A 23436-nucleotide genomic window follows, 5' to 3' on the forward strand; every position below is an offset into this window, starting at 1 on the left:
AGATTTACTCTCCCTCCTGAAACAGTCAATAAAACAGACAGAATACATGTAACATTGGTTTCGAAGACAATGAGTGAATGCGACATTGGGTAGAATATTTGGAAGGCTCTTCACAAAGTAGTAGGGAATTATCCTTAAACTAAAAGCTCTCCTAGTTTTACCTAACCAATTTCCATAGGTTTAAGTATACAAAAGGATCAAAATATTTGTAAGTAATGTAATTGTGCCCCCCAAAAGGATCAAGAACTTGTATAGGAATACAACAATGTTCGGCACACACAAAGGTAAAATTAACACTGTCTGGAATTCAACTGAAGATTTTTGGAATGTAAAAACTCAAAACTAGATGACCAATAATGAAGAAAAGAAGTAATTAAAACCAGTATACATCATAGATGCTAGAATTACCAGAAATAACTGTATTGTGTATGTTCAAAATATTAGAAACAAAGTAGATATAAAAGATATGCAGATCACACTTTTAGACATAAAAATACAATGTCTAAGATGGAAAATACCCTGGATGGGATTAATGGAGGATATGACACTGCAGGGAAAAGATGACGAAGATACAGTGATAGAAACTATCCAAGCTGAAGTAAACAAGCTGATTCTACAGCTCAAATGAAACTACAAAGGACCTAAAATAGTTGAAACAGCTTTGAAAAAGAAAAATAAAGTTGGAGAACTACCACCGTCTGATGGCAAGACTTATTAACAGCTACAGTAATTAAGAGAATGTGGTATTGGTGTGAAAAGAGACAAATAAGTCATTTTAATAAAATACAATTCAGAAATAGACCCATTCACACATAGACAACTGATTTTGACAAAGGTTCAAAGGTAATTAGGGGAGGAAGGATATTTTCTTCAATAAATAGCACTGGAATAATTATATATGTATGTATATTTATAACAATATCAACACATAAATCACATTTTACATAAAAATTAACTTAAAATGGGCCATTGACTTAAATATAAAACACAACACTATAAAACTTCTAGAAGAAAAAAATAGGAGAAAATTCTTTGTAATGTTGGTTTGGCAAAAAAATTTTAGATACAACACCAAAAGCGTGATCAAACAAACAAACAAAAAGTTTTGATAAACTGTACTTCATCAAAACTAAAAACTTTAATTTTATAAAATACTGTTAGGAGAATGAAAAGACAAGTTACAGACTGGGAGAAAATGTTTGCAAAGATAGGTGTCATAAAGGACTGAAAGACTTATTCCCAGAATATATAAAGACTACTCAAAACTTAATTATAAGAAAACAAATAGCTCAGATAATATAATGGCACAATATAAAGATCTGAACATTCACTTCTCAACAGAAGCTAGACATATAGAAAATAAGAATATGAAAAGATAATCAACATCATTAGTCATTAAGAAAATGCAAAGTGGAACAGCAATGAGACACTCAGTATAATAGTTAATAAGCCTTACCATACCCAATGTTGACAAATGTACATGAACCACTGTTAAGTCTGACATGAATTAGATCTCACTATAATCTCTCCATGATATTTACCTTTCAATTTATGTTGTTTTCCTTTTAATTAAAAACTTATTTTGTCTCTTCTTCTCAAGACATAAATGCCTCATTCACCACACCCCTAGCCCAAATAGCCTTTAATGTTAATGAGAATTTAAAGTTGGAATTTACAAGCAGATGTCTATCCTTTTAGGGGGTACAGGAAACACCTTTGTGTAACAGAAACCCAACAAAAGGGTGAAGAGTAGGTATACATAAAGATTTCTTGTTAACATTTTAGATGAATTAGCTTTATTTTATTTTTTTATTTTTTTATCCTCACCCGAGGACATTTTTCGATATTTTGTTCAGATAGAGTGGGAGGAAGAGAGAGAGAGAGAGAAACATCGATGTGAAAGGGACACATCGAGTGGTTGCCACCCACACGACCCAACCAGGGCCGGGGACAAACTGCAACCGAGGCACATGCCCTTAGCGGGAACCGAACCTGGGTCTCTCCAGACCGCAGGCCAACGCTCTAACCGCTGAGCCAAACCGGCCAGGGCTAGATGAATTAGCTTTAGATAAAAGCCTCAAATGTTATAAGTAGTAAAACAATGGTTGGAAATATCAATTAGGTATCTTTTCCACATTAAACTGAAAAGCAGATTCCCTCTCAGGTTTTATTTTTTTTTTATTTTTTTTATTTTTTTTATCCTCACCCGAGGATATTTTTCCATTTTTTGTACAGATAGAGAGGGAGGGAGAGAGAGGAAGGGAGAGAGAGAGAGAAACATCGACGTGAAGGGACACATCGAGTGGCTGCCACCCGCACGACCAAACAGGGCCGGGGATAAACTGCAACCGAAGCACGTGCCCTTAGCGGGAACCGAACCCGGGTCTCTCCGGACCGCAGGCCGACGCTCTAACCGCTGAGCCAAACCGGCCAGGGCTCTCAGGTTTTATTAATTGCATAGTTAACTTGATCACAAATGCATTTTCTACCGCTAGGTAATTTTCAGAAACAGTTTTAGCTTTCACTTTTCTAATGAGAATGTCTGTATACCAACTGAAAATCCAGTTCCAGTTTGACAGAACTATTTCTACTTAAAACTTTAATGGTAATAATAATAATAATAATAATAATAATAATAATAATAATAAAAGCTTTGCTTATCACTCAGTACCTGAGCTTCTTCCTGTTGCTTTTTAAGCTGTTCGAGCATCTGCTGAAATTCAGCCTCTTTCTGCTCTGCCTCTTCCAAGGTGGCCTGGTTCTGTTCCTCGTAGGCCATGGCCACCACAGCCAGGATCAAATTCACCAAATAAAAAGAGCCCAAAAAAATCACCAGGACAAAAAATATCATGTATGTTTTTCCAGCAGCACGTAATGTCTAAGGGGAAGAAAGGGATCATTTCATGAGTATTTTATATGGCAATAAATATCTGATTACCATAATTAGATAGCCAGAGGTGAATGCTTTTTAGCATCCAATGCATTTTGACCAAGTTTTTGGTATTAAATGATGCACACAAATTTGCATACCCACATTAAATAATGAGGCCTGACAGCAGTGTTATTTGTTATAAATGACAGATTTAAATTAGTATACATTGGATATATATTTGAGCCCCACTAAAATGCTTTTCTTAGAGTCCACAATGCAGGGCAATATTACAAGTAAGAACATTATTTTTACTTCTTTTCAATGAGGTTTTACTTCCATAACAGCCTATTCTCCACACCATCTAGAAATAACATCTTTCTCCCCTCCTCTTTTAGTCCCAATTAACCATAGGTCTAATTTACAATTTTTATATAATTGATTTTAAAATCTTTTTACATGCTCTTTTATATATTCACAACTAGATTATAAACTCAAAGTTGTGAACATTCTTTGCATCCTCAATAGACTCTAGCAGAATGCCTTTCATGGGAGAAGCTCTCAATATATATGTACTGACTAAATGGGGGATCTTAGACACATTTGCTTTAAACAGGACCTTCTATATTCTAGTGTGTTATAAACAAGTATCCATATATGTCATTTCATGTGTTCATAAAATTAAATCCCATGCATGTTCATTTTATCTTCACTGTGATGGCCTGAATGCTGTATTCCCCTGAAATTCATATGTTGAAACCTAATGTCCAACATGATGGTATTAGAAGGTGGGGTTTTGGGGAGGTGCTTAGAGCATGAGGGTGGAGCCCTCATGAATGCGATTAGTGCCTTATAAAAAGAGTCTCCAAAGGGATCACTAGCCCCTTTCAGCAGTGATGACACAGTGAGAGGGCTCTGGCCAGGATGTGACCATGTTTTGTCTTGATTTTGCATTTCCTAGACTCTGGAACTGTAAGCAATACATTTCTGTTATTTATAAGCTACCCAGGTATGGTATTTTGTTATGGCAGCTCAAATGGACTAAGATACTTACCAATTGATAAAGGTTTTCCCAGTAGTCTTGAGTCATCAGTCGAAATAGAGACAAGAAGGCCCAGCTAAAGGTGTCAAAGCTTGTGTAGCCATAGTTAGGGTTTCGACCAGCTTTCACACAGATGTATCCTTCTGGACACTGGCTGTAGGAGAGAGAGAAATGAAGCTAAGGTCAGTACGGCAATTATTGCTATTTCAATCATCGTTGCTGTCTGTGATTAATATTCTTGCCCTTCATTTCCAGAACACTTCAGATAATTAGCTCATAGTGAAACTCTTATCGGATGAAATTTATTAGGGGAACCAATAGGAAATTTAGGTCCAAAGAAGTCAGATGTATAGACATTTAGAATGGCACAGAGGCAGCAACCACACACTTTTTTCTCTGGCACCATCAATATCTTGCTCTTTACAAAGTGGCAAAGGTTAATAATTAAAAATGGAAAAGCAGAAAAACAACCAACTTAATGAGCTTCTTTGTCTACCACTTTGGTAGAATTTTCTAAGATAAAATTTATATTTTAGAAAAATTTTAGATTTACAGAAAAATTGCAGAGAAAATAGAGACTTCCCATACTCGTAGGCATATCACATGCTCAGTTTTTCATATGATTCACACCTCATGGTACATTTCAATCAATATTGATACATTATTATTAACCAAAGTCCACACTTTAAGATTTCATCAGTTTACCCCTAACATCCTTTTTATGTTCCAAGATCCCATCTTAGATACCACATTATGTCCAGTCTTTATGTCTCTTTAGGTGCCTCTCGGCTGTGATAGTTTCTCAGACTTTCCTTGTGTTGGATGACCTTGACCGTTTTGAGGAGTACTAGTCAGGTGTTTTGAAAAATGTCCTTCAATTGAGTTTTAGCTGTTTTATTTCTTTGTTTGTTTTGTGATTAGATTGAGTTATGTACTTTTGGAAGGCCAGAGAGGAAAAGTATCATTGCAGTCACATCAGACAGATCAAGGGTACAAACTATCAATGTGACCTCACTGTTAACACTAACTTTCATCACCTGACTTACAGGAGTGTTGTGTCAGGTTTCTTCACTGTAAAGTTACTCTTTCCTTTTTTTTTCAACACTGCATTCTTTGGAATAAAATTATTGCATGCAGCCCACACATAAGAAACAGGGAATCATGATCAAGTATGTACATAAATTCTTTGTGATTCTTCTGCATGAGAGATTTATTATCTCTTATTTACTTATCTATTTATGAAGTCATTTATTTATAAAAGTATGTACTCATGGGTATTCTCTACTTTGAATTATAATCCAATTCTCTCTATATATGTATATATATGTGTATGTGTGTGTGTATGTATGTGTTTGTGTGTGTGTGTGTGTGTGTGTGTGTGTGTGTGTATATATATATATATATATATATATATATATGTATAATTTTTTTTTTTTTTTTGCTAAAATTGTCCCAGGTTGGGCCATTGGGAACTTTCAGTTGACTTGTGTATCTCCTTGACAGATCCCCATGGTTGTGTGTGGTTTATGATGGTATTTTATTTTTGTTTTTTAGCACTTTCTTACTTTCTGAAACTACAAGATGCTTCATGATCATCTTTTATATATCCTTCCCTAGTGCTAGAAACTTCCATTTCTCCAAGGAGCCCTTGTACTTTTAGTGAAGAATGGTATTAGAAACCTAGATAAATGTGTGTGTGTGTGCACATACACCTCCTTGCTCTGTTACCTGAGGGCCCAGAAGCAATGGCACTATCTTTGCAAAAAACACACTTAGCACCCAGATCTTGGTTTCTGACAGTATATATACATTCTATATGTAAGCATCTGTGCCTACATTAACCTAAACATAAGGTCCTACTTATGTCTCCAACTCTATTTTATTATCCCAGGATCTTTGTAACTTCTCCTTTTGCTTATATTAACTTCTCATTTCAAAAATAAGAAGCCTGGCTTCTGTATCTGCCATCCATATACTTAATATATATGCATAATTATTTCAGGACTGTTAACTTATACTACCATGGGAATCAGTGTTATCAACTATAGCACAATTCCTTTTGCCTTTAGTCTTACGGTAGCTACTCATTTTCATTTTTAGATTAGCACCTAGTTCCTCACCTGTTTCAGTAAGGTTGTTTTATATAGTTTAACCATATATATACTTTTGTCACTTTCTGTATTTTAATCTGGGGTCCCCCAAACTCAAATATTATGGTTTAAAATTTACATACAGTATTCATTCTTTGTGCTGCAAAGTTTTGTCAAATGCTAACGTTCACCATTCTAGAATCATGCAGAATAATTACTCCACCTTATAAAAATCCCCGGTGCATAACCATATTGCCTACACTGAAATCCTGAAAAACACTGATATTTTTATCATCTCTATTGTTTATCTTTTTCAGGATGTCATGTCATTGGCATCACACAGAATATTGCTTTTTTAGATTGGCTTTCTTTGTCATGGATTAGTATGAATTTAAAGTTTGTCACTGTTCTTTGTAGCTTGATGACTTATTTCTTTTTATCACTGAATAGTATTTCACTTTATGAATATTCAATAGTTTATCCATTCATGTATTGAAGGACATTCTGATTACTTCCAGTTTCTTGTTGATTATGAATACAGCTGCTATAAATACTCACATGCAGATTTTTGTGTGGACATAAATTTTCAAATTAATTGGCTAAATACCTAGTAAGGCAATTGCTGGATAGTATGGAAGACAGTGTTCATTTGGTAAGAAACTGCCAAATTGTCTTCTAAAAGGGCTGTACCAATTTGCCTTCTCACCAGAAATGAATGAGAATTCCTGTTGTTTTACATTCTCAAAAGCAGTTGGTATTGTCAGTTTCTTTGGATTTTAGCCATTCTAATAATTATATAGTAACTCCTTGCTGTTTTAATTTTCAGTTCCTTAATGACAAATGATGTTGAACATTTTCTACATCTATATGAGCCATCTGTGTATATTCTTCTATAATGTATCTGTTCAGATATTTTGCCCATTTTTACATTGAGTTATTTGTTTTTCTGTTGTTGAGCTTTGAGGACTTTGTATATTTTGGATGCAAGAGTTTTATCAGATATGTGTTTTGCAAATATTTTCTCCCAATCAGTGACTTTTCTTTTTATTTCCTTTATAGTGTCTTTGAAGGTAGAAAGTTTTTAATTTTAATAAAATCCAACTTATTTTTTTTTCTTTCACGGATTATGCTATTGGTGTTACTTTTAAAACTCATCATCAAATCCAAAGTCATGTAGATTGTATCCTATGTTTTCTTAAAGAAGTTTTACATTTTGTATTTTATATTTAGGTCTATGGTTGATTTTGAGTTAGCTTTTATGTAAGATGTAAGATCTGTATCTAGGTTCATTTCTTTGCATATGCATCTTCAACTGTTCCAGCATCATTTATTGAAAACGTTCCTGTCTCCGTCAAGTTACATTTTCTTTGTTGTCAAAAATTAGCTGACTATGTTTATATGGGTCTATTTTTTTTTAATTTTTTGGCTTTCTGTTCAGTTTCATTGATTGTTATGTTTATTATTTCCTTGTACCATACTGTCTTAATTACTGTAGTCTTACAGGAAGTCTTGAAATTGGATATTATCTTTAGAATTTTATTTGACATTTAACAATAGAGCAGCTATCAATTTTACCAAGTAAGTTAGCTAACCCATAGTATGTAGTCAATAAAAGGATGTGATTATTGTTATTTAATAAGAATAAAGTATGCATTAACCAACCTTACCCAGAATTTCATCTAGTCTTTTACATTAATAGTAACAATAAAAAATAATAGGCTAACATGCAATAAATGCTTATGATGGACCAGGTGCTAGTAATTAATCACCATAACAACCATCATAGAGAGGCAATATTACTCTCCTCATTTTAGACATAAGTAAACTCATATACAGAGAGCTTAGGACATGTATCCAAGGTCAAAGAGTTTGTAAACGGTGGAGTTAGGATTTGAACCCAGGCATATATAAACTGTAGAAGTTATGCTCTTATTTACTGTACTCTACCAGCAATGGTTGGGAAATTATCAGGAAAAAAATCTCCCCTAAGCTCCTTCTCTATGACTGGTATATGTTTTCAATAACACAATTAGACCTTTATGGCTAAACCGGGTTTCAGTTTTCTAGGGTGACTCATAATACATTCTTTAAGTTCTATGATCTAAGTAAGAATCACTTATTATTGCTCTCCCTTGGCTTCTAAAAAATTCAATCTCTATCCAGACTTAAAACTAATTTACAATACCCTTGGGGAAATATGTTAAGCATGAGAGACTAGCAAGATGACTAAGAAACTACTGTATCTGTTATTATAGGGTGTGATCAAAAAGAACCGTTAAGTATGCAGACTAAGACTTAAAAATGCCCTTGACATACATCTGTCTTTTGGCTCTTTGCTCACAGGGTTTAAAGTTATTTGAAAAATATTAAGTCTCTCAAAGCTGTTTCCTAACTGGGCGTGCACTCTGAAGACCATGTAATATTCTGGATCTTTTCCAGCCACATCAAAACTTATCCCATCTACACATACCCACACCAAGCTCTCATCGTGTGTTTCCTTCCCTGTATTTCTTACATGGCTCTGAAGCATCTACGGAAAAGACAGACTATGGGCCTTCACACTTTGGAGCAATAATACATCTTAACTGTGAAACTCTGCAGAAAAGGTCTTCACCCGAAGGGTGAAGGTTTTAATGCCTATGAGGTTAGAACTGATAGCAATCCATTAAGACAGAGAAGATACTTCCTAGGTAGGCAGCAACATTCTTTATTCTATACATGTAATGCTACCCTTATATATTTTATCTTACCTGCTTTTTACCAAAGTGTTCTATATATTTTTAAGAAAAAAAATTTTCTTACCCTGCATCTGAGCCATTTCCACAGAGTAAAGGGTCTTTTTGTCCATCCAAAACATAAAAGTGACCTGTTAATATAAAAAATAAACTATTTTATGTCTTATCTGTACTATTGACATTAATAAGAATGAGAGTTTGACTATCTCAGTTATTTCCAAAATGGACACCAATGAAGTATATTTACAAAGATGGCTTCACACCCACAGCCTCAACTATTTATTGGTGAACACTCATTCACAACAGCCAAGGCTAACAATGTAGCAATTTTTCTTACTGTCATCTTCAATGTAATCCTTCCAGTCAAATGTGCTCACTGTTACATTTACAAGTGTCCCATTTGAATCCATTGTGCCATTGAAAAAGGAAGTGTTGTTGCTTTCAAAAGCAGAGTCGCTTGGGGGCCATTGCAGGCATTTATTCCGCAGGTTGCCCATGAACAGCTGCAGACCAATGAGAGCAAACACGCTCAGACAGAACACAGTCAGGATCATGACATCAGAGAGCTTCTTCACAGATTGGATCAGGGCACCCACAATAGTCTTTAAACCTGAGGAGAGAGAACCATAGGTCAACTGAGGAAGAGAGCCATGTCCACAGTGTCTTCTTAACAGTCACAAACATTTTCTTTCTCCATAGTGGTGTGGCTGTTTAGACATCCAAGCTCTATGCACAGCCCCATGGTTTGAGAAATTGATGAAGAGCAGGTTTCATTTATGAACATTGTGCTTTCTGTAGGTTAAAACTGAAAGTGTAAATATCTAGGCAGGAAGTTTTACTGCCACAGACATGAAAAGAAAAACTTACAATGATTTTTCATTTCCGATTTTGTTTTATGAGGCTATTTCCCTCCAAGCCATTCTTTATGCTAGCTTCCAAGTAGCAATGATTTAGAGGAGCAAAGAATTTCAAAATGATAAAAACAGCCATGTGCATGTCATTTAATAATAATTTTGTCTCTTAAAAAAAAAACAACGATCGTTTTTAAAAACAGATCTGTAGTGAATAGTAAAATCCAAATCAGTTAGTAGCAAAGCAATTACAAATGTAAAAGATAATACTTTACATCATAAATGTGAAAAAAAGGGAAGAGTGCAAAACTAGTATTTTTTTTACAGATATCTCATGCAATTCTCTGTTAAACTCGTAGGCTGACTTGATAATTAAGTGTGTGATTTATAAAATTTTAGTAATCGAGATGCATTGAAAAATCAGCATTCTCGAAAGTGACAAACAAGAATAATAGCAACAAAGCTAATGTTATAAGTGTGATTCCAGCTTCAGTATCATTACAGTATATTCAGTCAGCCTCAGTGTTTAACCCCCCTCTCACCTGGAATGACTGAAATAGTTTTCAGTGCTCAGAGAACTCTGAATGTTCTCAACGCTGAGACATTGCCCAGGTCCACAAACTCTGTCACATATCTGCAATAGGGAGTTCACACACAAACACAACAACACACAAGGAAAGTTGAAGGTATAAGGGGCCTATCACCTTATACCAGTTTCTTCTTACCTGGAATTACAGAAATAGTTTTCAAAGCTCTCAAGACTCTGAAAGTTCGAAGAGCTGAAACATTGCCTAGGTTTACAAATTCTGTTATATACCTGTAGAATTAAATCAGAGTTACTAACAGTTTTCGCAAAGTTTATACTAAATAAAGAATGACAGCTGGGTTTGGCATAGAAAGTCCCTTGAGTTTAACAAATAGAATTACTATAGAGCTCAAGATGCCATATGGTAAAAGCTGCTTCTAAGGAATACAATTTTGTTGTTTTATTTTAATGTTATTCTCACTAATGTAAACAAGTGTGTTTGCAAAGCTAGTCAAAGTACAGTTGGTGGTATTAAATTAACTGGCCCTGCTCAGTTGCTTAGTGGTTAGAGCATCGGCTCATGGACCAAAGAATCTCAGGTTCAATTCTAGTCCCCAGCTCTGTTTGGGGTTGTGCGGGAGGCAGACAATCGATGTATCTCTCTCACATCAATGTTTCTCTCTCTCTCTCCCACTTCATCTGAAAATAAATAGAAAAATATCCTCTGGTGAGGATTTAAGAAAAACAAATTATAGTCAATGACTAACTTCATTTTGATGAGGTGGAAGACTATATGACATGAAAGTAATACCATTTTTTGTTTATTTACCAGATAAATATGACTTGTAATATGTATTCAAATGTGTATTCTCAAAATATATGGAGCCTATAGTTAATTTGGTTAATAAGTATACTCTACATTTAAAATCTGCCACAGCAACCTGATTTATGCTGCAATTATTTTCATTCCTTTAAGCTTAACAATTTTTCAAAAATACTCACGCCATCACAATGACACTGAAATCCAACCAGTTCCATGGATCACGAAGGAAAGTAAAATTTTCTAAGCAAAATCCTCTTGCCAATATTTTTATTAGTGACTCAAAGGTATAGATCCCGGTGAATGTGTACCTAGGAAAAACATCCAAACAAAAATTAACTATTTTGTTTGAACTGTTAAAATAGATGTTTTCAAATATAGCAAATCTTTTCCTTTTGTGGTTTTTCAATTCACCAAAATTTTGTTCCTACATTTACCAAAAAACAAACTACTAGTTTAATTAATTTTACAAACCTAAGTAAAGGGCTAAACTGAAAAGGTAGTATCATCCCCAAAGAATATGATCTTGTTTACTACTTAGGTTTTCAAACAATAGTTTCATGTGTTTTATGAATAATCAGACTTGACCCTTTAGAGCAACACTGTCTGATTAAAATATCATACAAGATATATATATATATAAAGTTTTCAAATTTCTTGTAGCCAAATAAAAAAAGAAGGAACCAGTGAATCTAATTTTTATATTATATTTTATTTAAACTAATATATCTAAAATATTACAATTGCAATCATTAAAACTAGCCAAATTTCAAGTTTTAATAGTCACAACGGCTGCTATTTCCCTCATTGTACAGTACACCTCTAGAGGTAACATTTCTTGGGTTTGTTTATTTATAATAAAATATTTCATTCAAGTATCTTAATGATTAGAATAATTTTTAGGAACATTTTACATGTCTAATCTAGAAAATAGACTTAAGACGCAGGTATAGAGTTATAAAACTGCTTCTCTCTCTTTATATATATTTATATATACATATACATTATCACGAGAAACTTACTAGATTTCAGAGATAAAATTCCTGACTCTAACCTTGCACCAACTACTTATCTTTATGCAATTGGGCCAAATCATTTAAACATGCTCAGGTTCAAATTTCATCATCCAAAATGGTGAAAGACTCTACCATTTCCTCTTTGATATCATGCATTTCTAGTCCTTCCTCCTTTGTGTAGACAATATATTTCTGTTTCTTCTTAAAATAGTTGAAGTACTTGTTTTTCAACATTGTGTTCTTTTTAAAATGCAATTTAAGTTTATTCTTCAGATTATTTCACCTAAGCCACAAAGATTTGATTTACTCTTATCAAAAATCATTATATTTTCCAGCCTACTAGAATTTTATACATGAAAAAAGTTAGGAGTGTTATTTTTGTGCTGTTTTCTGTAGAAAAATTTCTCATATGAAGAACAAAGAAATCAGAGGACAATGTGTGCAGAAATCTCCACATCTGATTTTCCTAAGAACATCCTTCCTCCTTTTTTAACCAATTCCATCAACTTCATAAGGAATATATTTAATTCCTGTCCTTACTTATTATGATAGCTGACTTAATTAGGAAGAGAGATAATTTGCAATGTCAAGCTTATGTTTACTTGTGCTTTAGTTTGATTCTTTGTGTATTACACATAATCTTCAAGACATTACTATTTGGAGAGACATTTCACATATATGTTCTATTTATCATACTAATGGTTAGTGCCTTATGGTCTATACTTACACAATTCTAAGTAATCTGCAGTTACTGGGAGTAAGATTCAAGTCCCTACTTCTATTCCCTTTTTCTTTTTTTCTTTTTTGGAAAAGTAAAAAGTTTTGTTGGAGGATGTGGTGAATGTTGATAGCTAATGAAGAAAGAGAGTCCGAGGGTTAGCATCTGAGACAGATTGCAAAGAACAGGTGTTCAGAAGTGCCTATTAGCAAACCAGATTGAACAGGTAAATGAGAATCAGGAAACCTGATCTCTCTGGCTCTGTGCCCGCTAGGCTCCTAATCATCCTGTTGATTCTGTCCAGGTTTCCCCCCTTATAACTGTGATGCCTATAGAAGTGCCTTGCCGTATGTAATGACCCTTCCTATAAAAGCCGGTCCTCAGGCCATATCGGTGTGTGCCAGCTCTGTCTCTTTGTACAGAGACTGCTCCTGCCATCATGAGTTCTGTGTTCATGTCAGAACTGAGTTGTCTTCTCTTTTCATTGGACTTTGGGGTTTGTGGGTGTGTTTTTGTTTTTCTTAACTGCTAATATTTTGCTTGTTTTCTTGCTAGAGATAATTGATCAGAAAACCTGTGTAAACTTTTCCAAATATAAAAAAAAAGTAATCCCAAAGCAGGTGTAAGGCTGAGTCTATTTTCATAACAAATCTAGTCAACTCTAAAAATGACTTTGAACGAGAGACATGTATATGCCAGTGATCATGTTCAGGTGTCCTCTTTACCTATGTTTTACTCATGTTACACAAAATTGGGATGTGAACATGTTTAAATGCTTCACTAATTTCTGCTGAGAAGAATATGTACAGAATGGTTTTATATAGATATGTTCATTTGTTAACCTCCAGATCACAAGTGGTAACTGAAAACTTTGTTTGTTACCTTGCTTGAAATATAAAAACTGGATTTTCTACTAAAATTACTTCTAGGGAGCATTTCCAAGCTACTATAAAAAAAATTTAATGTGTTAAATCACTGGAAAATGATGGCTTAGGATGGTACAATAAATCTTCAAAGAATGCTAAAAAATCAGTTAGAAATAAAAATGGTAGTATGTATCATAACAACTCATCTCCTACTGGAGATTATTTTAAAACTATAGCAATGAAAGGATCATGCTTTTTGCTACTAAACCAAACACCTAATTATTGTATTATACTATACATAAATAGCTTTTATAACCTAACACTGTCTATTTCAATTTTAAAAAAGTTTGTTTTCATGAATAACCTCATATGTAACTTATAAATTAAGGAATAATGTCGCTCTAAGGCAGACCGTGTTATTTAATGCACAATTTTCCCTAGCATCTTGATATTTTTAAACATTCAGGGGCTTCTTTTCCCCACACTTAAATAGAAATCCTGAGCAGCAAAAGACTTTTATACTAAAAGACTTAATATTAAAAGACTTTAATATAGAGAATTGACAGAAGTGCCTTCTCTAGTGCAAACTGGGGCTGGTTTCCCATGCCCAAGGACTAGACATTAATGTAATGTTTTATTTTGATGACATCTTACGAATGCCCCCAGGGTCTCCATCTCAAGGGAGAAAGGACAAGGGCCAGAGCCTGAGACTTCCAAGTAGCTGCCGGCTGTGATTGTAGGTACACATGTCCATAGAGAGTTAACTGGACCGATATCTTTTCACTGGGATTGTTATTGTTTTTATTAGTGTTCTAATTACAAAGTTTCATAAGTTTGGAGTGATCTTTCTTTTATCCTCTTTTCCTCTTAAGCCCTTTTATTTTTTGAACATGCTTTTGCAGAGACATTTTATTTTTTTTATGGAATACATCTACGGTGTTTTAGCACACATAGTAAACTACATAGCTGAACATCTAAGTAAGTTAATTATTTAAATGTATTTTTCCTAAATATGACATATAATCAAAATATCTAATATCATAATATAGAGCTAAACATCTATTTTATCAGAGTGTAACAATTATAGTAATGTATTAGAATAAAATGCTTTTATCCATCAAATCTCTCAAATGGTCATTGTATTTTATCCAAAATGAATAACTATGATTATTAACTTTTATATTAAATGATTGGTTTTGTTTCCTTGCTAGTATATATTATTTATAACCTTTCTTAAATAGATACTACTTTGAATTTTGGGAGAAAAATACTTACCTCATAGAAGAAAAATGCCCCCAAAGAACTTTTCTTACCTTTTTTCATATTATGGATATAATTTTTTTCTTAGAAGTGTTTAGCCTGACTTCAAAAAGTGGAAACCATAAGTCAGACTATAACCATAAGGAGATCGCTAGAGAATTTGAACGTGCATTTCTCATTGCAAAAAGTCACTCCTACTTACTCTACATTCTTTGTCCAGTCTGGAGGGTTACTCAAGGTCATAAATACACAGTTGGTCAAAATAGTGCACATGATAAGCATGCTGAATAAAGTAGATTAGTTAAGGAATAATTGCTAGTACGTTATCATGGTCATTTATAAATGGTCCAACACACACAAAAATCACCAACACAAAATCCCTGTGAAATTGATCTTACTCTTTGTTTTAAAACAATGGCAAAAATAATAAATTTCAAAGCCTGTCATATATTCTTGGGCTACTCTTTTTACATTTTACATCATTTCCTCACAAAACTGAATTTAATAGAAAGAGATCTCTATCTGAAGCAAGTGGGAATTTTGCATTCCCATCAGTTGCGTGAAATTGCACTACATGGGGAAATGACCATTCTTTAATGAGTTTACAGTATAATGCAAGTGTAAAATGTTAATGAACACAATACAAAAAGCCTAAGATTGGATAACCTGGTACAGTTAAGAATTACACTGATTGAGGATTCTACTGTAATGAGGTACTCTAGTAGGCTTATAGTGACTAAACAGATTAACACTATTTTGAGAAGTTCTTGAGAATTAGTGTAATAATTTCTGGTAGGATCGCCATCCAGACTTCACTCTAAGGAAGTTTAGGATTATTTTGAGGTGGCTCTTTTATTTTTACATACATATTTTTACTTTCCAACATTGAACCATAGAAAGAGAGAATTTAAATGTACCTCAAAAGGTTATTAGCTCGATTTGCCCTATCTCTGGGATAACCAGAGATTTTGCATCTGCCTAAATGAAATGCCCATTCTTGAAACTGCTTCAGAAGAGCATGTTTCTACTTCATCATTACTTATTTTAAAATTTTGTAAATCCACAGTTTTCTGACATTTTACATGTACTTTTTGACTATTGTTGTAGCTAGTTTTAAGTTCAATGATTTAAAAATATATGTTATCAATCAGATACATAGGCACATAACAGTTTAATAAATATTTACTAAAGGCAGGCAGGCAGGAAGGAAGGGAGGAAGGATGGAAGGGAGGGAGGGACAGCCAGGTGCAGGTGCTGAAGATACAGAGCCAATTAAGGCATAACAAGTGTGAACATTTAGTAATCGAGATTACAATACCACAGACCATGTTTCTTTAGCAATGGTTATGTATGGTCTAACTGAGCTTAACAAGTGTGAAAGAGCAGCTGTGCTGTTGTTCCCACTGCACAACACGTTTCATTTACACATTCACTATCGTCGTTGCAATTTTACTTCTATAACAATTCTAGAATACAATAGTCATTCTAGAATATAACATTCTATAAATAGAATAGTCATTCTATAATTTTATAAGTAGCAGAAAATCAAAGAGAACAGATTAAACAACAATGTTACCATTCATCTCAAAGAAATTTTAAATATATTTTAAAGGAATAAATGACATTTTGTAAAAAAAATCAATCCCTAGAAGCATCATTTAGACAATTCACATGAAAAGGATATGAATGTACCAAAATCTTAATAGCAATTTTTCTAACGGGGTTTAGTGGAGTTAAAATATACAGGGCAGAGGTGGCACTGAATCGGAAAATCGCCTTCCCTTTATTCAATACTATAAACGTCTGAAAAAGAAAGTATGAGAAAAATGAATAGATTAGACATGTGGCTTATTTGACGAGCTGACACACATGAAGAACTTTTGACCTGCTTTTTTGTTCAAACTTGTTTGTTTAAACCCGCTGGTATAGCATAACCATAAACATGGTACATGTTTGTCCTCTGAAATAACATATAGCTACAAGTACAAATATCATTTAATATTATCTAATCTGTCTCTAAGGCTACAACTTTATGATAGAAATAATATCCTATACAAAATTTTTACCAAGTTATAAGGTAACTTTACAGACTCCAATTCTATTTAAAGCTTACCATCTGCCCACAGCTTTGGTTACTTTTCTGTGCATGTTGCTATTAAAATAATCTTTTCAAATATTTTAATTACATCAAGTCTTTTATGTCCAACCTTTATGAAGACTGTATTTTCCCTATGGTAGTTGTCCTACTATAAAATGTGCAAAACCTAGTTTTGCTGATTCTATGGGTCTGCTGGTAACACTGAAAAGGGACAGCTACGTTGAAAACTAGGCTGAAATACGTCATTTTGAAGGGCATTCTATAGCAAAACGTCTATAGTCTGAAACTTATAATCATCAACTTAGCATTTAAGCTTTGCTACCCAGTGATTACCTACCATGTCTCTCTAGGATCATCTGGTTGTTTTTTTTCACCAAGGCAACTCAGCTCTAGCCAATTCAACCCACTCGTCAATCCCACTCACCACCTGTCAGCTTCTCCCTCTGACTCTGAAAAAGAGTCATAGAATCCTAGAGAAAAAAGAACCTGAAAGGTCATCTATGCAAACTCCTTCCCATTTCAGGTCTGTAACAGACCTGAAAATAAGATCCCACCTACAATGCCCCACTACTACATCAAAGGCTCTTAGTCTTGTCTGCATATGACAATCTCCTGGGGTGATTTTAAAAGTGTCAGTATTCTGCCCTGGCCAATTTTGCTCAGCTGTTAGAGCCTCAGCCCGTGGACCAGAGTGGCCCGGGTTCGGTTCCCACTAAGGGCATGTACCTCGGTTGCAGTTTGTCCCCGGCCCTGTTTGGGGTTATGTGGGTGGTGACCAGTCGATGTGTCTCTCTCACATCAATGTTTCTCCCTCTCTTCTGCCCTCTCTCCCTCCCGCTCTATCTGAAGATGAATGCAAAAATGTCCTCGGGTGAGGATAAAAAAATAATAATAATAAAATAAAAGTGTCAGTATTCTGAAGGATAGGCACAGACAGGGTCATGTTAAAAAGTTTCCTCAGATGATTCAAACAGTCATCCAGCGTTGAAAATCCCTCCTCTCTGGGAATGTCCTCAGCTATCAAAATCACCTCTTCCGTCATGTCTCTCCAAATAAATCTCACTGCCTCTGATCACTCCCTAATTGTTTTCTTTACCAGTTAAGTCTTGGTATATTAATGTGCATACATTGGCATGTTTCTTGTAATTGTAGTCAAGTAGCAATTTACATGTAGGTTTCATTCCATTGAGGACTAAGTTAGAAGTTGTAATAAATCATGGAGCATAAAGAGTATGCAATCTTCTTTTCCTCCACAGAACTTAATAGTATTATTTATAAATAAATTCTTGTTTTAATTAAATGTGGGTTTACCTTTAAGATACAATTTACCTTTAAGACATCTATATATCCATTTACTTAATAATATGTTTTTACCCTTTAACTAAGGGCTATAACCTATACATTCATGTTCACTGACAACATGCTCTGTTTGAATAGGTAGTCAGAAACATATTGTGAGTATAAAGGGAAGAGAAAACCATTTCTCTGTGCATTGCCCTTTGTATTTAAGACCATGGAGCTAAGCACTACCTAACCAATCATTTTTTTTATGAACTTCATTCCATGAATTTGAACAATTCTATGATGAGGGCCAGTAAACTGTTCTTTACTACCATTGAGATTACCAGGAAGGGACAGTGGACATTGGGAATGCTGCCCTTGAAGCGCAAATGCATTAAAGGATTTTCTTGAATTCGCAGGATTAGATAATGCAATGTGATAGTCAAATAATCGGGATCCATTTAGGCAGTTGATGACAGCAGCAACATGGAAAGTTCACCTTAATTCAAGGTGCATTTGCTTGTGCTTTTTTGAAACAATTTCCCTGAAATAAGCAATTGTCACTTATAACATTAAGGGAAGATTTTATTTTGAAAAATATTCCTAAAGTGAGTGGAAACCAACTGTTCATTTACACATGTACTCCTATGCTCCTCCTGCTAACTTAACCCATTGCAGGTTCTGGAACAGAACAGGCCTTAAGAGCAAACAACCAGTATATTTCTGGAAAACAACACCTAACACAGAAAACCTTGAATCCCAAGAAGTGAGGAATGAAATACGAATGCCCTCTATAGTGGAAGATTTACAAGAAAGACATTTGAAATGTGGGGCTTTAATGTTATAGAGAGATGTACTCAAACTTAAAATACTCAAGAAAATGACAGGTAATTGGAGGAGGGATAAATAGTGTCATTTTCCAAATCTGGTCTTCAAGTTATGAGGTGACAAAAAAAAATAATAATAACACTATATATGGTTACTAATGAATGTTATAGCTGCAAGAATCTTACACTGGGTCTTGTCTAGTCTACAATGTCACTTGCTTCTTTTCCCAGGAAAATGCATATCTTAGAGTTTTACTAACATTTTTACTACTTGGAGCAAGAATAAGCTTTACATCTCTGAGTACAACAGACCTCATCAATCAGATAGTTCAAGAAATTATACAAACAATTTTTAAACATTTTCTTTCATTTTATTAATAAGCACTGTGTACATTTTGCATAGTGATTAAGAGCTTTGGGTCGGGAGCCTCACTGCCCGGGTTCGAATCCTGAATTGACCACTTACCACAATGTGTGATATTGGGCAAGTTACTTAACCTCCCGGGCTTCTCTTTTCATTTGTGAAATGACACTAACACAGGACCTAACCCCACTGGCTTTTTGATTACCAAATAAATGTATGTTTGAGTTCTACTCGAACAGGGCCTGACAAAGTATGTGCACAGCAAATGTTAGCTATTACTATTATCATTGTCACTATTCTTATTTCCTGGTCAACTTAAATGGCATTAAAATACATTGTGATGTTGCTCATCTGATCAAATTAGATATGTAAACATATCTTTAAAGACAGCAAACAGTTACATACTGCTTTACAATTTTAAAATGCCTTTCACTTGCATTATTTCACAATTAATGTGAGCTTCATACCATTTCTTAAAATTCCAGAACTTCTCCATTGGCTTCCTACATTTGCTCTGCCTATCCTAAGAACCACGCACTCATTTTCTTCAGTGGCATCTCGGTCTTCATCTTCATAGACATCACATAAAGGGAAGCAGTGCTGCCAACAGTAACGAGAGAGCAGTCTACATGTCTCTCAAGATGGGTCATGGCCACTGAATAAATCAAGGTCCAAGTCTGGTTCTTAGACAGGGAGGCCATAAAAACTGACTTTGTTAGCACACAGAGAACAATTCTGTTTCCAAGTGGCAGATTCACATGAACCAAGCTTGAACATATAAAATCATAATGCCAGCCCATTTATTGACAATGAGATCTATTCCTTTCACATGGACTGAAATAATTGCTACAGCAATCATTAAGCGGATATGTGGGAAGACAAATTATAATAAGAAGGTTCTTTGCTGAGGTTGGATTCTAAAAAAAACCTACAATCAAATGATTCAGAATGTTTAACGTCTCTACCCTCTACAGTGAAGTGGTCTTCATTTTGGGAGGAAAATGCTTTCAGGATACTACTAAATATCCGTCTCCCTTGGAAAATGCTAATTTTAAATTCTATTATTCTCTTTTTCCTCATTATTCTTACCATTTCTCTCTCTTAACGACATTCCCTGTCTTTAAGTAGCAAATACATTTAATCATGTCAGAGTAAGTGATACCCCTGTCTCTGGAAGGTATCTTTGCAAATAAATCCTTTTCAGAAGAGAATTGTCTTCCGGTTTCTTGGAGGATGTCTCACTGTCATCAACTAAACTTCAAAATTTTCTTTATCCATTCTATAAAAAAGTGCTGGAATAAATTATTTTTAGAAATATACGAATATATAGTAAACGCCACCTTTTATGAAAGCAGCTTAAAAGGACAAAGAGAGAAATTTGTTGAAGTATTTAATTTTATGTTATGGCTTTAAAGAAAGTATTTTAAAACACGCTGCTCAAAATGTGGCCCATGGTCTAGCAGCATGAGTACTGCTTGGTGGCTCATTAGAAACTCAGGATCTCCAGCCCCTCCCCAGATCTATGGAATTGGAATTTGTGTTTAACAAAGGTCTTCAGGTGATAAGTCGTACATGCAAGTCTGAGAAGCACACACTCAGAGCAGTGGGGACATTCCATGAATGCGCGGTTGTCATTTCCTTTAGCCACCCTTACAACGTTAGATTGTATACTCCTTAAAGATGGCCATTTCATTAGGCATTTCTTTTCAAAGGGCTGACTTTGACTAACAAAGGTGCTCAATATCTTCTTTAATTCATAACCCATCAACTCATGGTGATATTAATTTATCTTTATTTTTACATAGACCTACTTTTACGCTTGTGGATGTGAAATGTAAATTGCGGTTACAAAATACCAAAGTACTCATTTAGAAAGAGTAGAATTTACCATCATTAAAAATATATATATACCCTATAAAATACTACACGGCTGGTTTAACTTAAAAAGAAAACGAGCTAATTCTGACAAAAATTACGTAGTTATTCTAGCATGAGAACCCCAAGCCAAACAGGAACTGAAAAATAAGAACACCTGCCCATAACTTTTGCCTGGCTATTATTCTGTTGTATACCATGTGCTGAAATATGTCAATAACAACAGATATTTTGAGAAATAGTCCATCTCTTCACTGTAGCTAAATCTTATCTTAATTTCTTATGTGTTTCAGCTTATAGAATAAACATTTAATAGTAGAAAAGCTGTGATGCAGTATGTATATGAGCCTGAGAGAAGTATATTAATGTTGGGTTTAATTACAGACTTAGCTTTGGAAGTATATGTGAACTTTCAGAAGCAGAAAATCGACACTCACTTTCTTACTGATGTAGTAGGGGTCCAGGTCCTCCAGCGGCTCTGACACCATCTCTGGAGGAATGTCTCCATAAATAAATGGGAGGTTCTTTCCAGCTTCCAAGTCACTGTTAGGCTTTGGTTTGTTCTCATCATCATTGTCTTGTTCTCTCTTGGGATTCTTGGCTTTCTCTTCTGCAGCACGTTTTTCGATAGCAGCAAGAGATTCTCTAGTAAAAAGGCGGAAGCTTTCAGGTCCCGGGGGTACCAGCAGTGCCTGTGCCATCTTTTCATCCTGCACATTTAATTACGTTTAGCTTCTTGCATAAGAATTGCCTACAAAAAAAAGATATATATATGAGTTAGGAAAGAAAGCAAGTGAATGAGAGGGATTAAGAAAATCAAGCAAGCCCTGGCCGGTTTGGCTCAGCGGTTGGAGCGTCGGCCTGTGGTACAGAGAGACCCGGGTTCAGAGAGACCCGGGTTCGGTTCCCGCTAAGGGCGTGTATCTCGGTTGTGGTTAGTCCCCGGCCCTGGTTGGTCGTGTGGGTGGCAGCCACTCGATGTGTCCCTTCACATCGATGTTTCTCTCTCTCTCTCTTCCTCTCTCACCCTCCCGCTCTATCTGAACAAAAAGTGGAAAAATGTCCTCGGGTGAGGATAAAAAAAAGAAAATCAAGCAAGATGTTATCTAATGTTTCTTCTAATAATTTTTTAAAGTATAAACATCATGTAATGCTCTTAGTGCTGTACTACAAATGTTAACTTGGAAACATCCTTCTTCAATCAAATTTTCAACAAGCCAACTGTAGAAGTCTATCAAAACGTTGGTATGAGGCCTTTAAGCCAAAATATTTTATAGTATAATTTTGGTAAGAGTAATGCCTGTAATGCTTGTCAATAAAATACCTAAGAGCCCATATTTCTCTCTCCCTTCTTTTGATCACATCTTACTCTCCAAATAAGGAAATACTGATGACTCATAAACACCTCATGACAGGAAAGACATTTTGTGTACCCGACCTTTGTTCTGGTTTCAGCATCATTGATCACTGGTTCCCCAGGCAAGGTCTGACCAGCAGCAGGGCCAGGGAAGTCAAGACTTGGTTTCCTTTCAGCTTTCCCTTCTGTGCATCTTCTGCAGCAACGCAGAATACAGGGTGGGCAACAGTAGGTTTACAGTTGTTTGTATGGCAAATAATACAACAAGTAATAAATAGTAACAAGAATAAACTGAGTTTCGCATACTCACAACTGTGAACCTACTTTTGCCCCACCCCATATATTGACTTCTTTTTCTAATCGGCTGCTCCTTAAACCTTCCAAGACAATGTTCAGATTATTTCTGAATCTTTCATTTGGTTTAGTGGCAAAAAGCATGAAGTATGGAACTAGACACTCTCTGCTCCAAACCTGGCTCTGCCACTGATGAGCCATGTGACTTTGTAATGTAACCATGCAATGCTTCAGCCTTCATCTGTGAAACGAGAGGAGAGAACTGACTTCCCAGGTTATTGTAAGGAATAAATGGATTGATTCATTAAGTGTCTAGAATGGTTTCTGGAATTAATGAATACTATTTTAGTGTCAGCTATCATAATCTTATGATCTTCAGTTCCTCCAGCCATTACTTCTGTTGTGATTTTAAACATTTTCACAATTCAAGTGAATTTAAAAAGAAAAAAAACTGTTATTGATTTGAGAGAGAGAGAAAAGAAACATTGATGAGAAAGAACATCGACTGGCCACCTCCTGCATGTTTCCTACTGGGGATTGGGCCCAC

At 34.9% G+C, this 23436-nt stretch overlaps 1 protein-coding gene across 5 annotated transcripts in view; it reads right to left on the bottom strand.

Annotated features, from left to right (window-relative positions):
* The window catches only part of SCN3A (sodium voltage-gated channel alpha subunit 3), an 84868-nt gene extending 62914 nt beyond the window's left edge, over positions 1-21954 (bottom strand). For 3 of the 5 annotated variants that reach the window (XM_036253569.1, XM_036253568.1, XM_036253566.1), the window contains exons 1-9: positions 21676-21939; positions 16478-16596; positions 14996-15085; positions 11116-11244; positions 10313-10404; positions 9074-9346; positions 8804-8867; positions 3924-4065; positions 2672-2878 (exon numbers count right to left, since the gene is read on the bottom strand). In XM_036253569.1, the coding sequence (XP_036109462.1) occupies positions 2672-2878; positions 3924-4065; positions 8804-8867; positions 9074-9346; positions 10313-10404; positions 11116-11244; positions 14996-15085; positions 16478-16596; positions 21676-21939 (1380 nt within the window). Of the gene's footprint in view, positions 1-2664; positions 2879-3923; positions 4066-8803; positions 8868-9073; positions 9347-10312; positions 10405-11115; positions 11245-14995; positions 15086-16477; positions 16597-21675 lie in introns of all 5 variants that reach the window. The other 2 variants (XM_036253570.1, XM_036253567.1) reach the window with 2 other exon arrangements.
* Positions 21955-23436: the final 1482 nt, after the last annotated feature.

This window comes from Molossus molossus, unplaced genomic scaffold, assembly GCF_014108415.1.
Source record: "Molossus molossus isolate mMolMol1 unplaced genomic scaffold, mMolMol1.p scaffold_m16_p_11, whole genome shotgun sequence".
Classification (NCBI taxonomy): domain Eukaryota; kingdom Metazoa; phylum Chordata; class Mammalia; order Chiroptera; family Molossidae; genus Molossus; species Molossus molossus.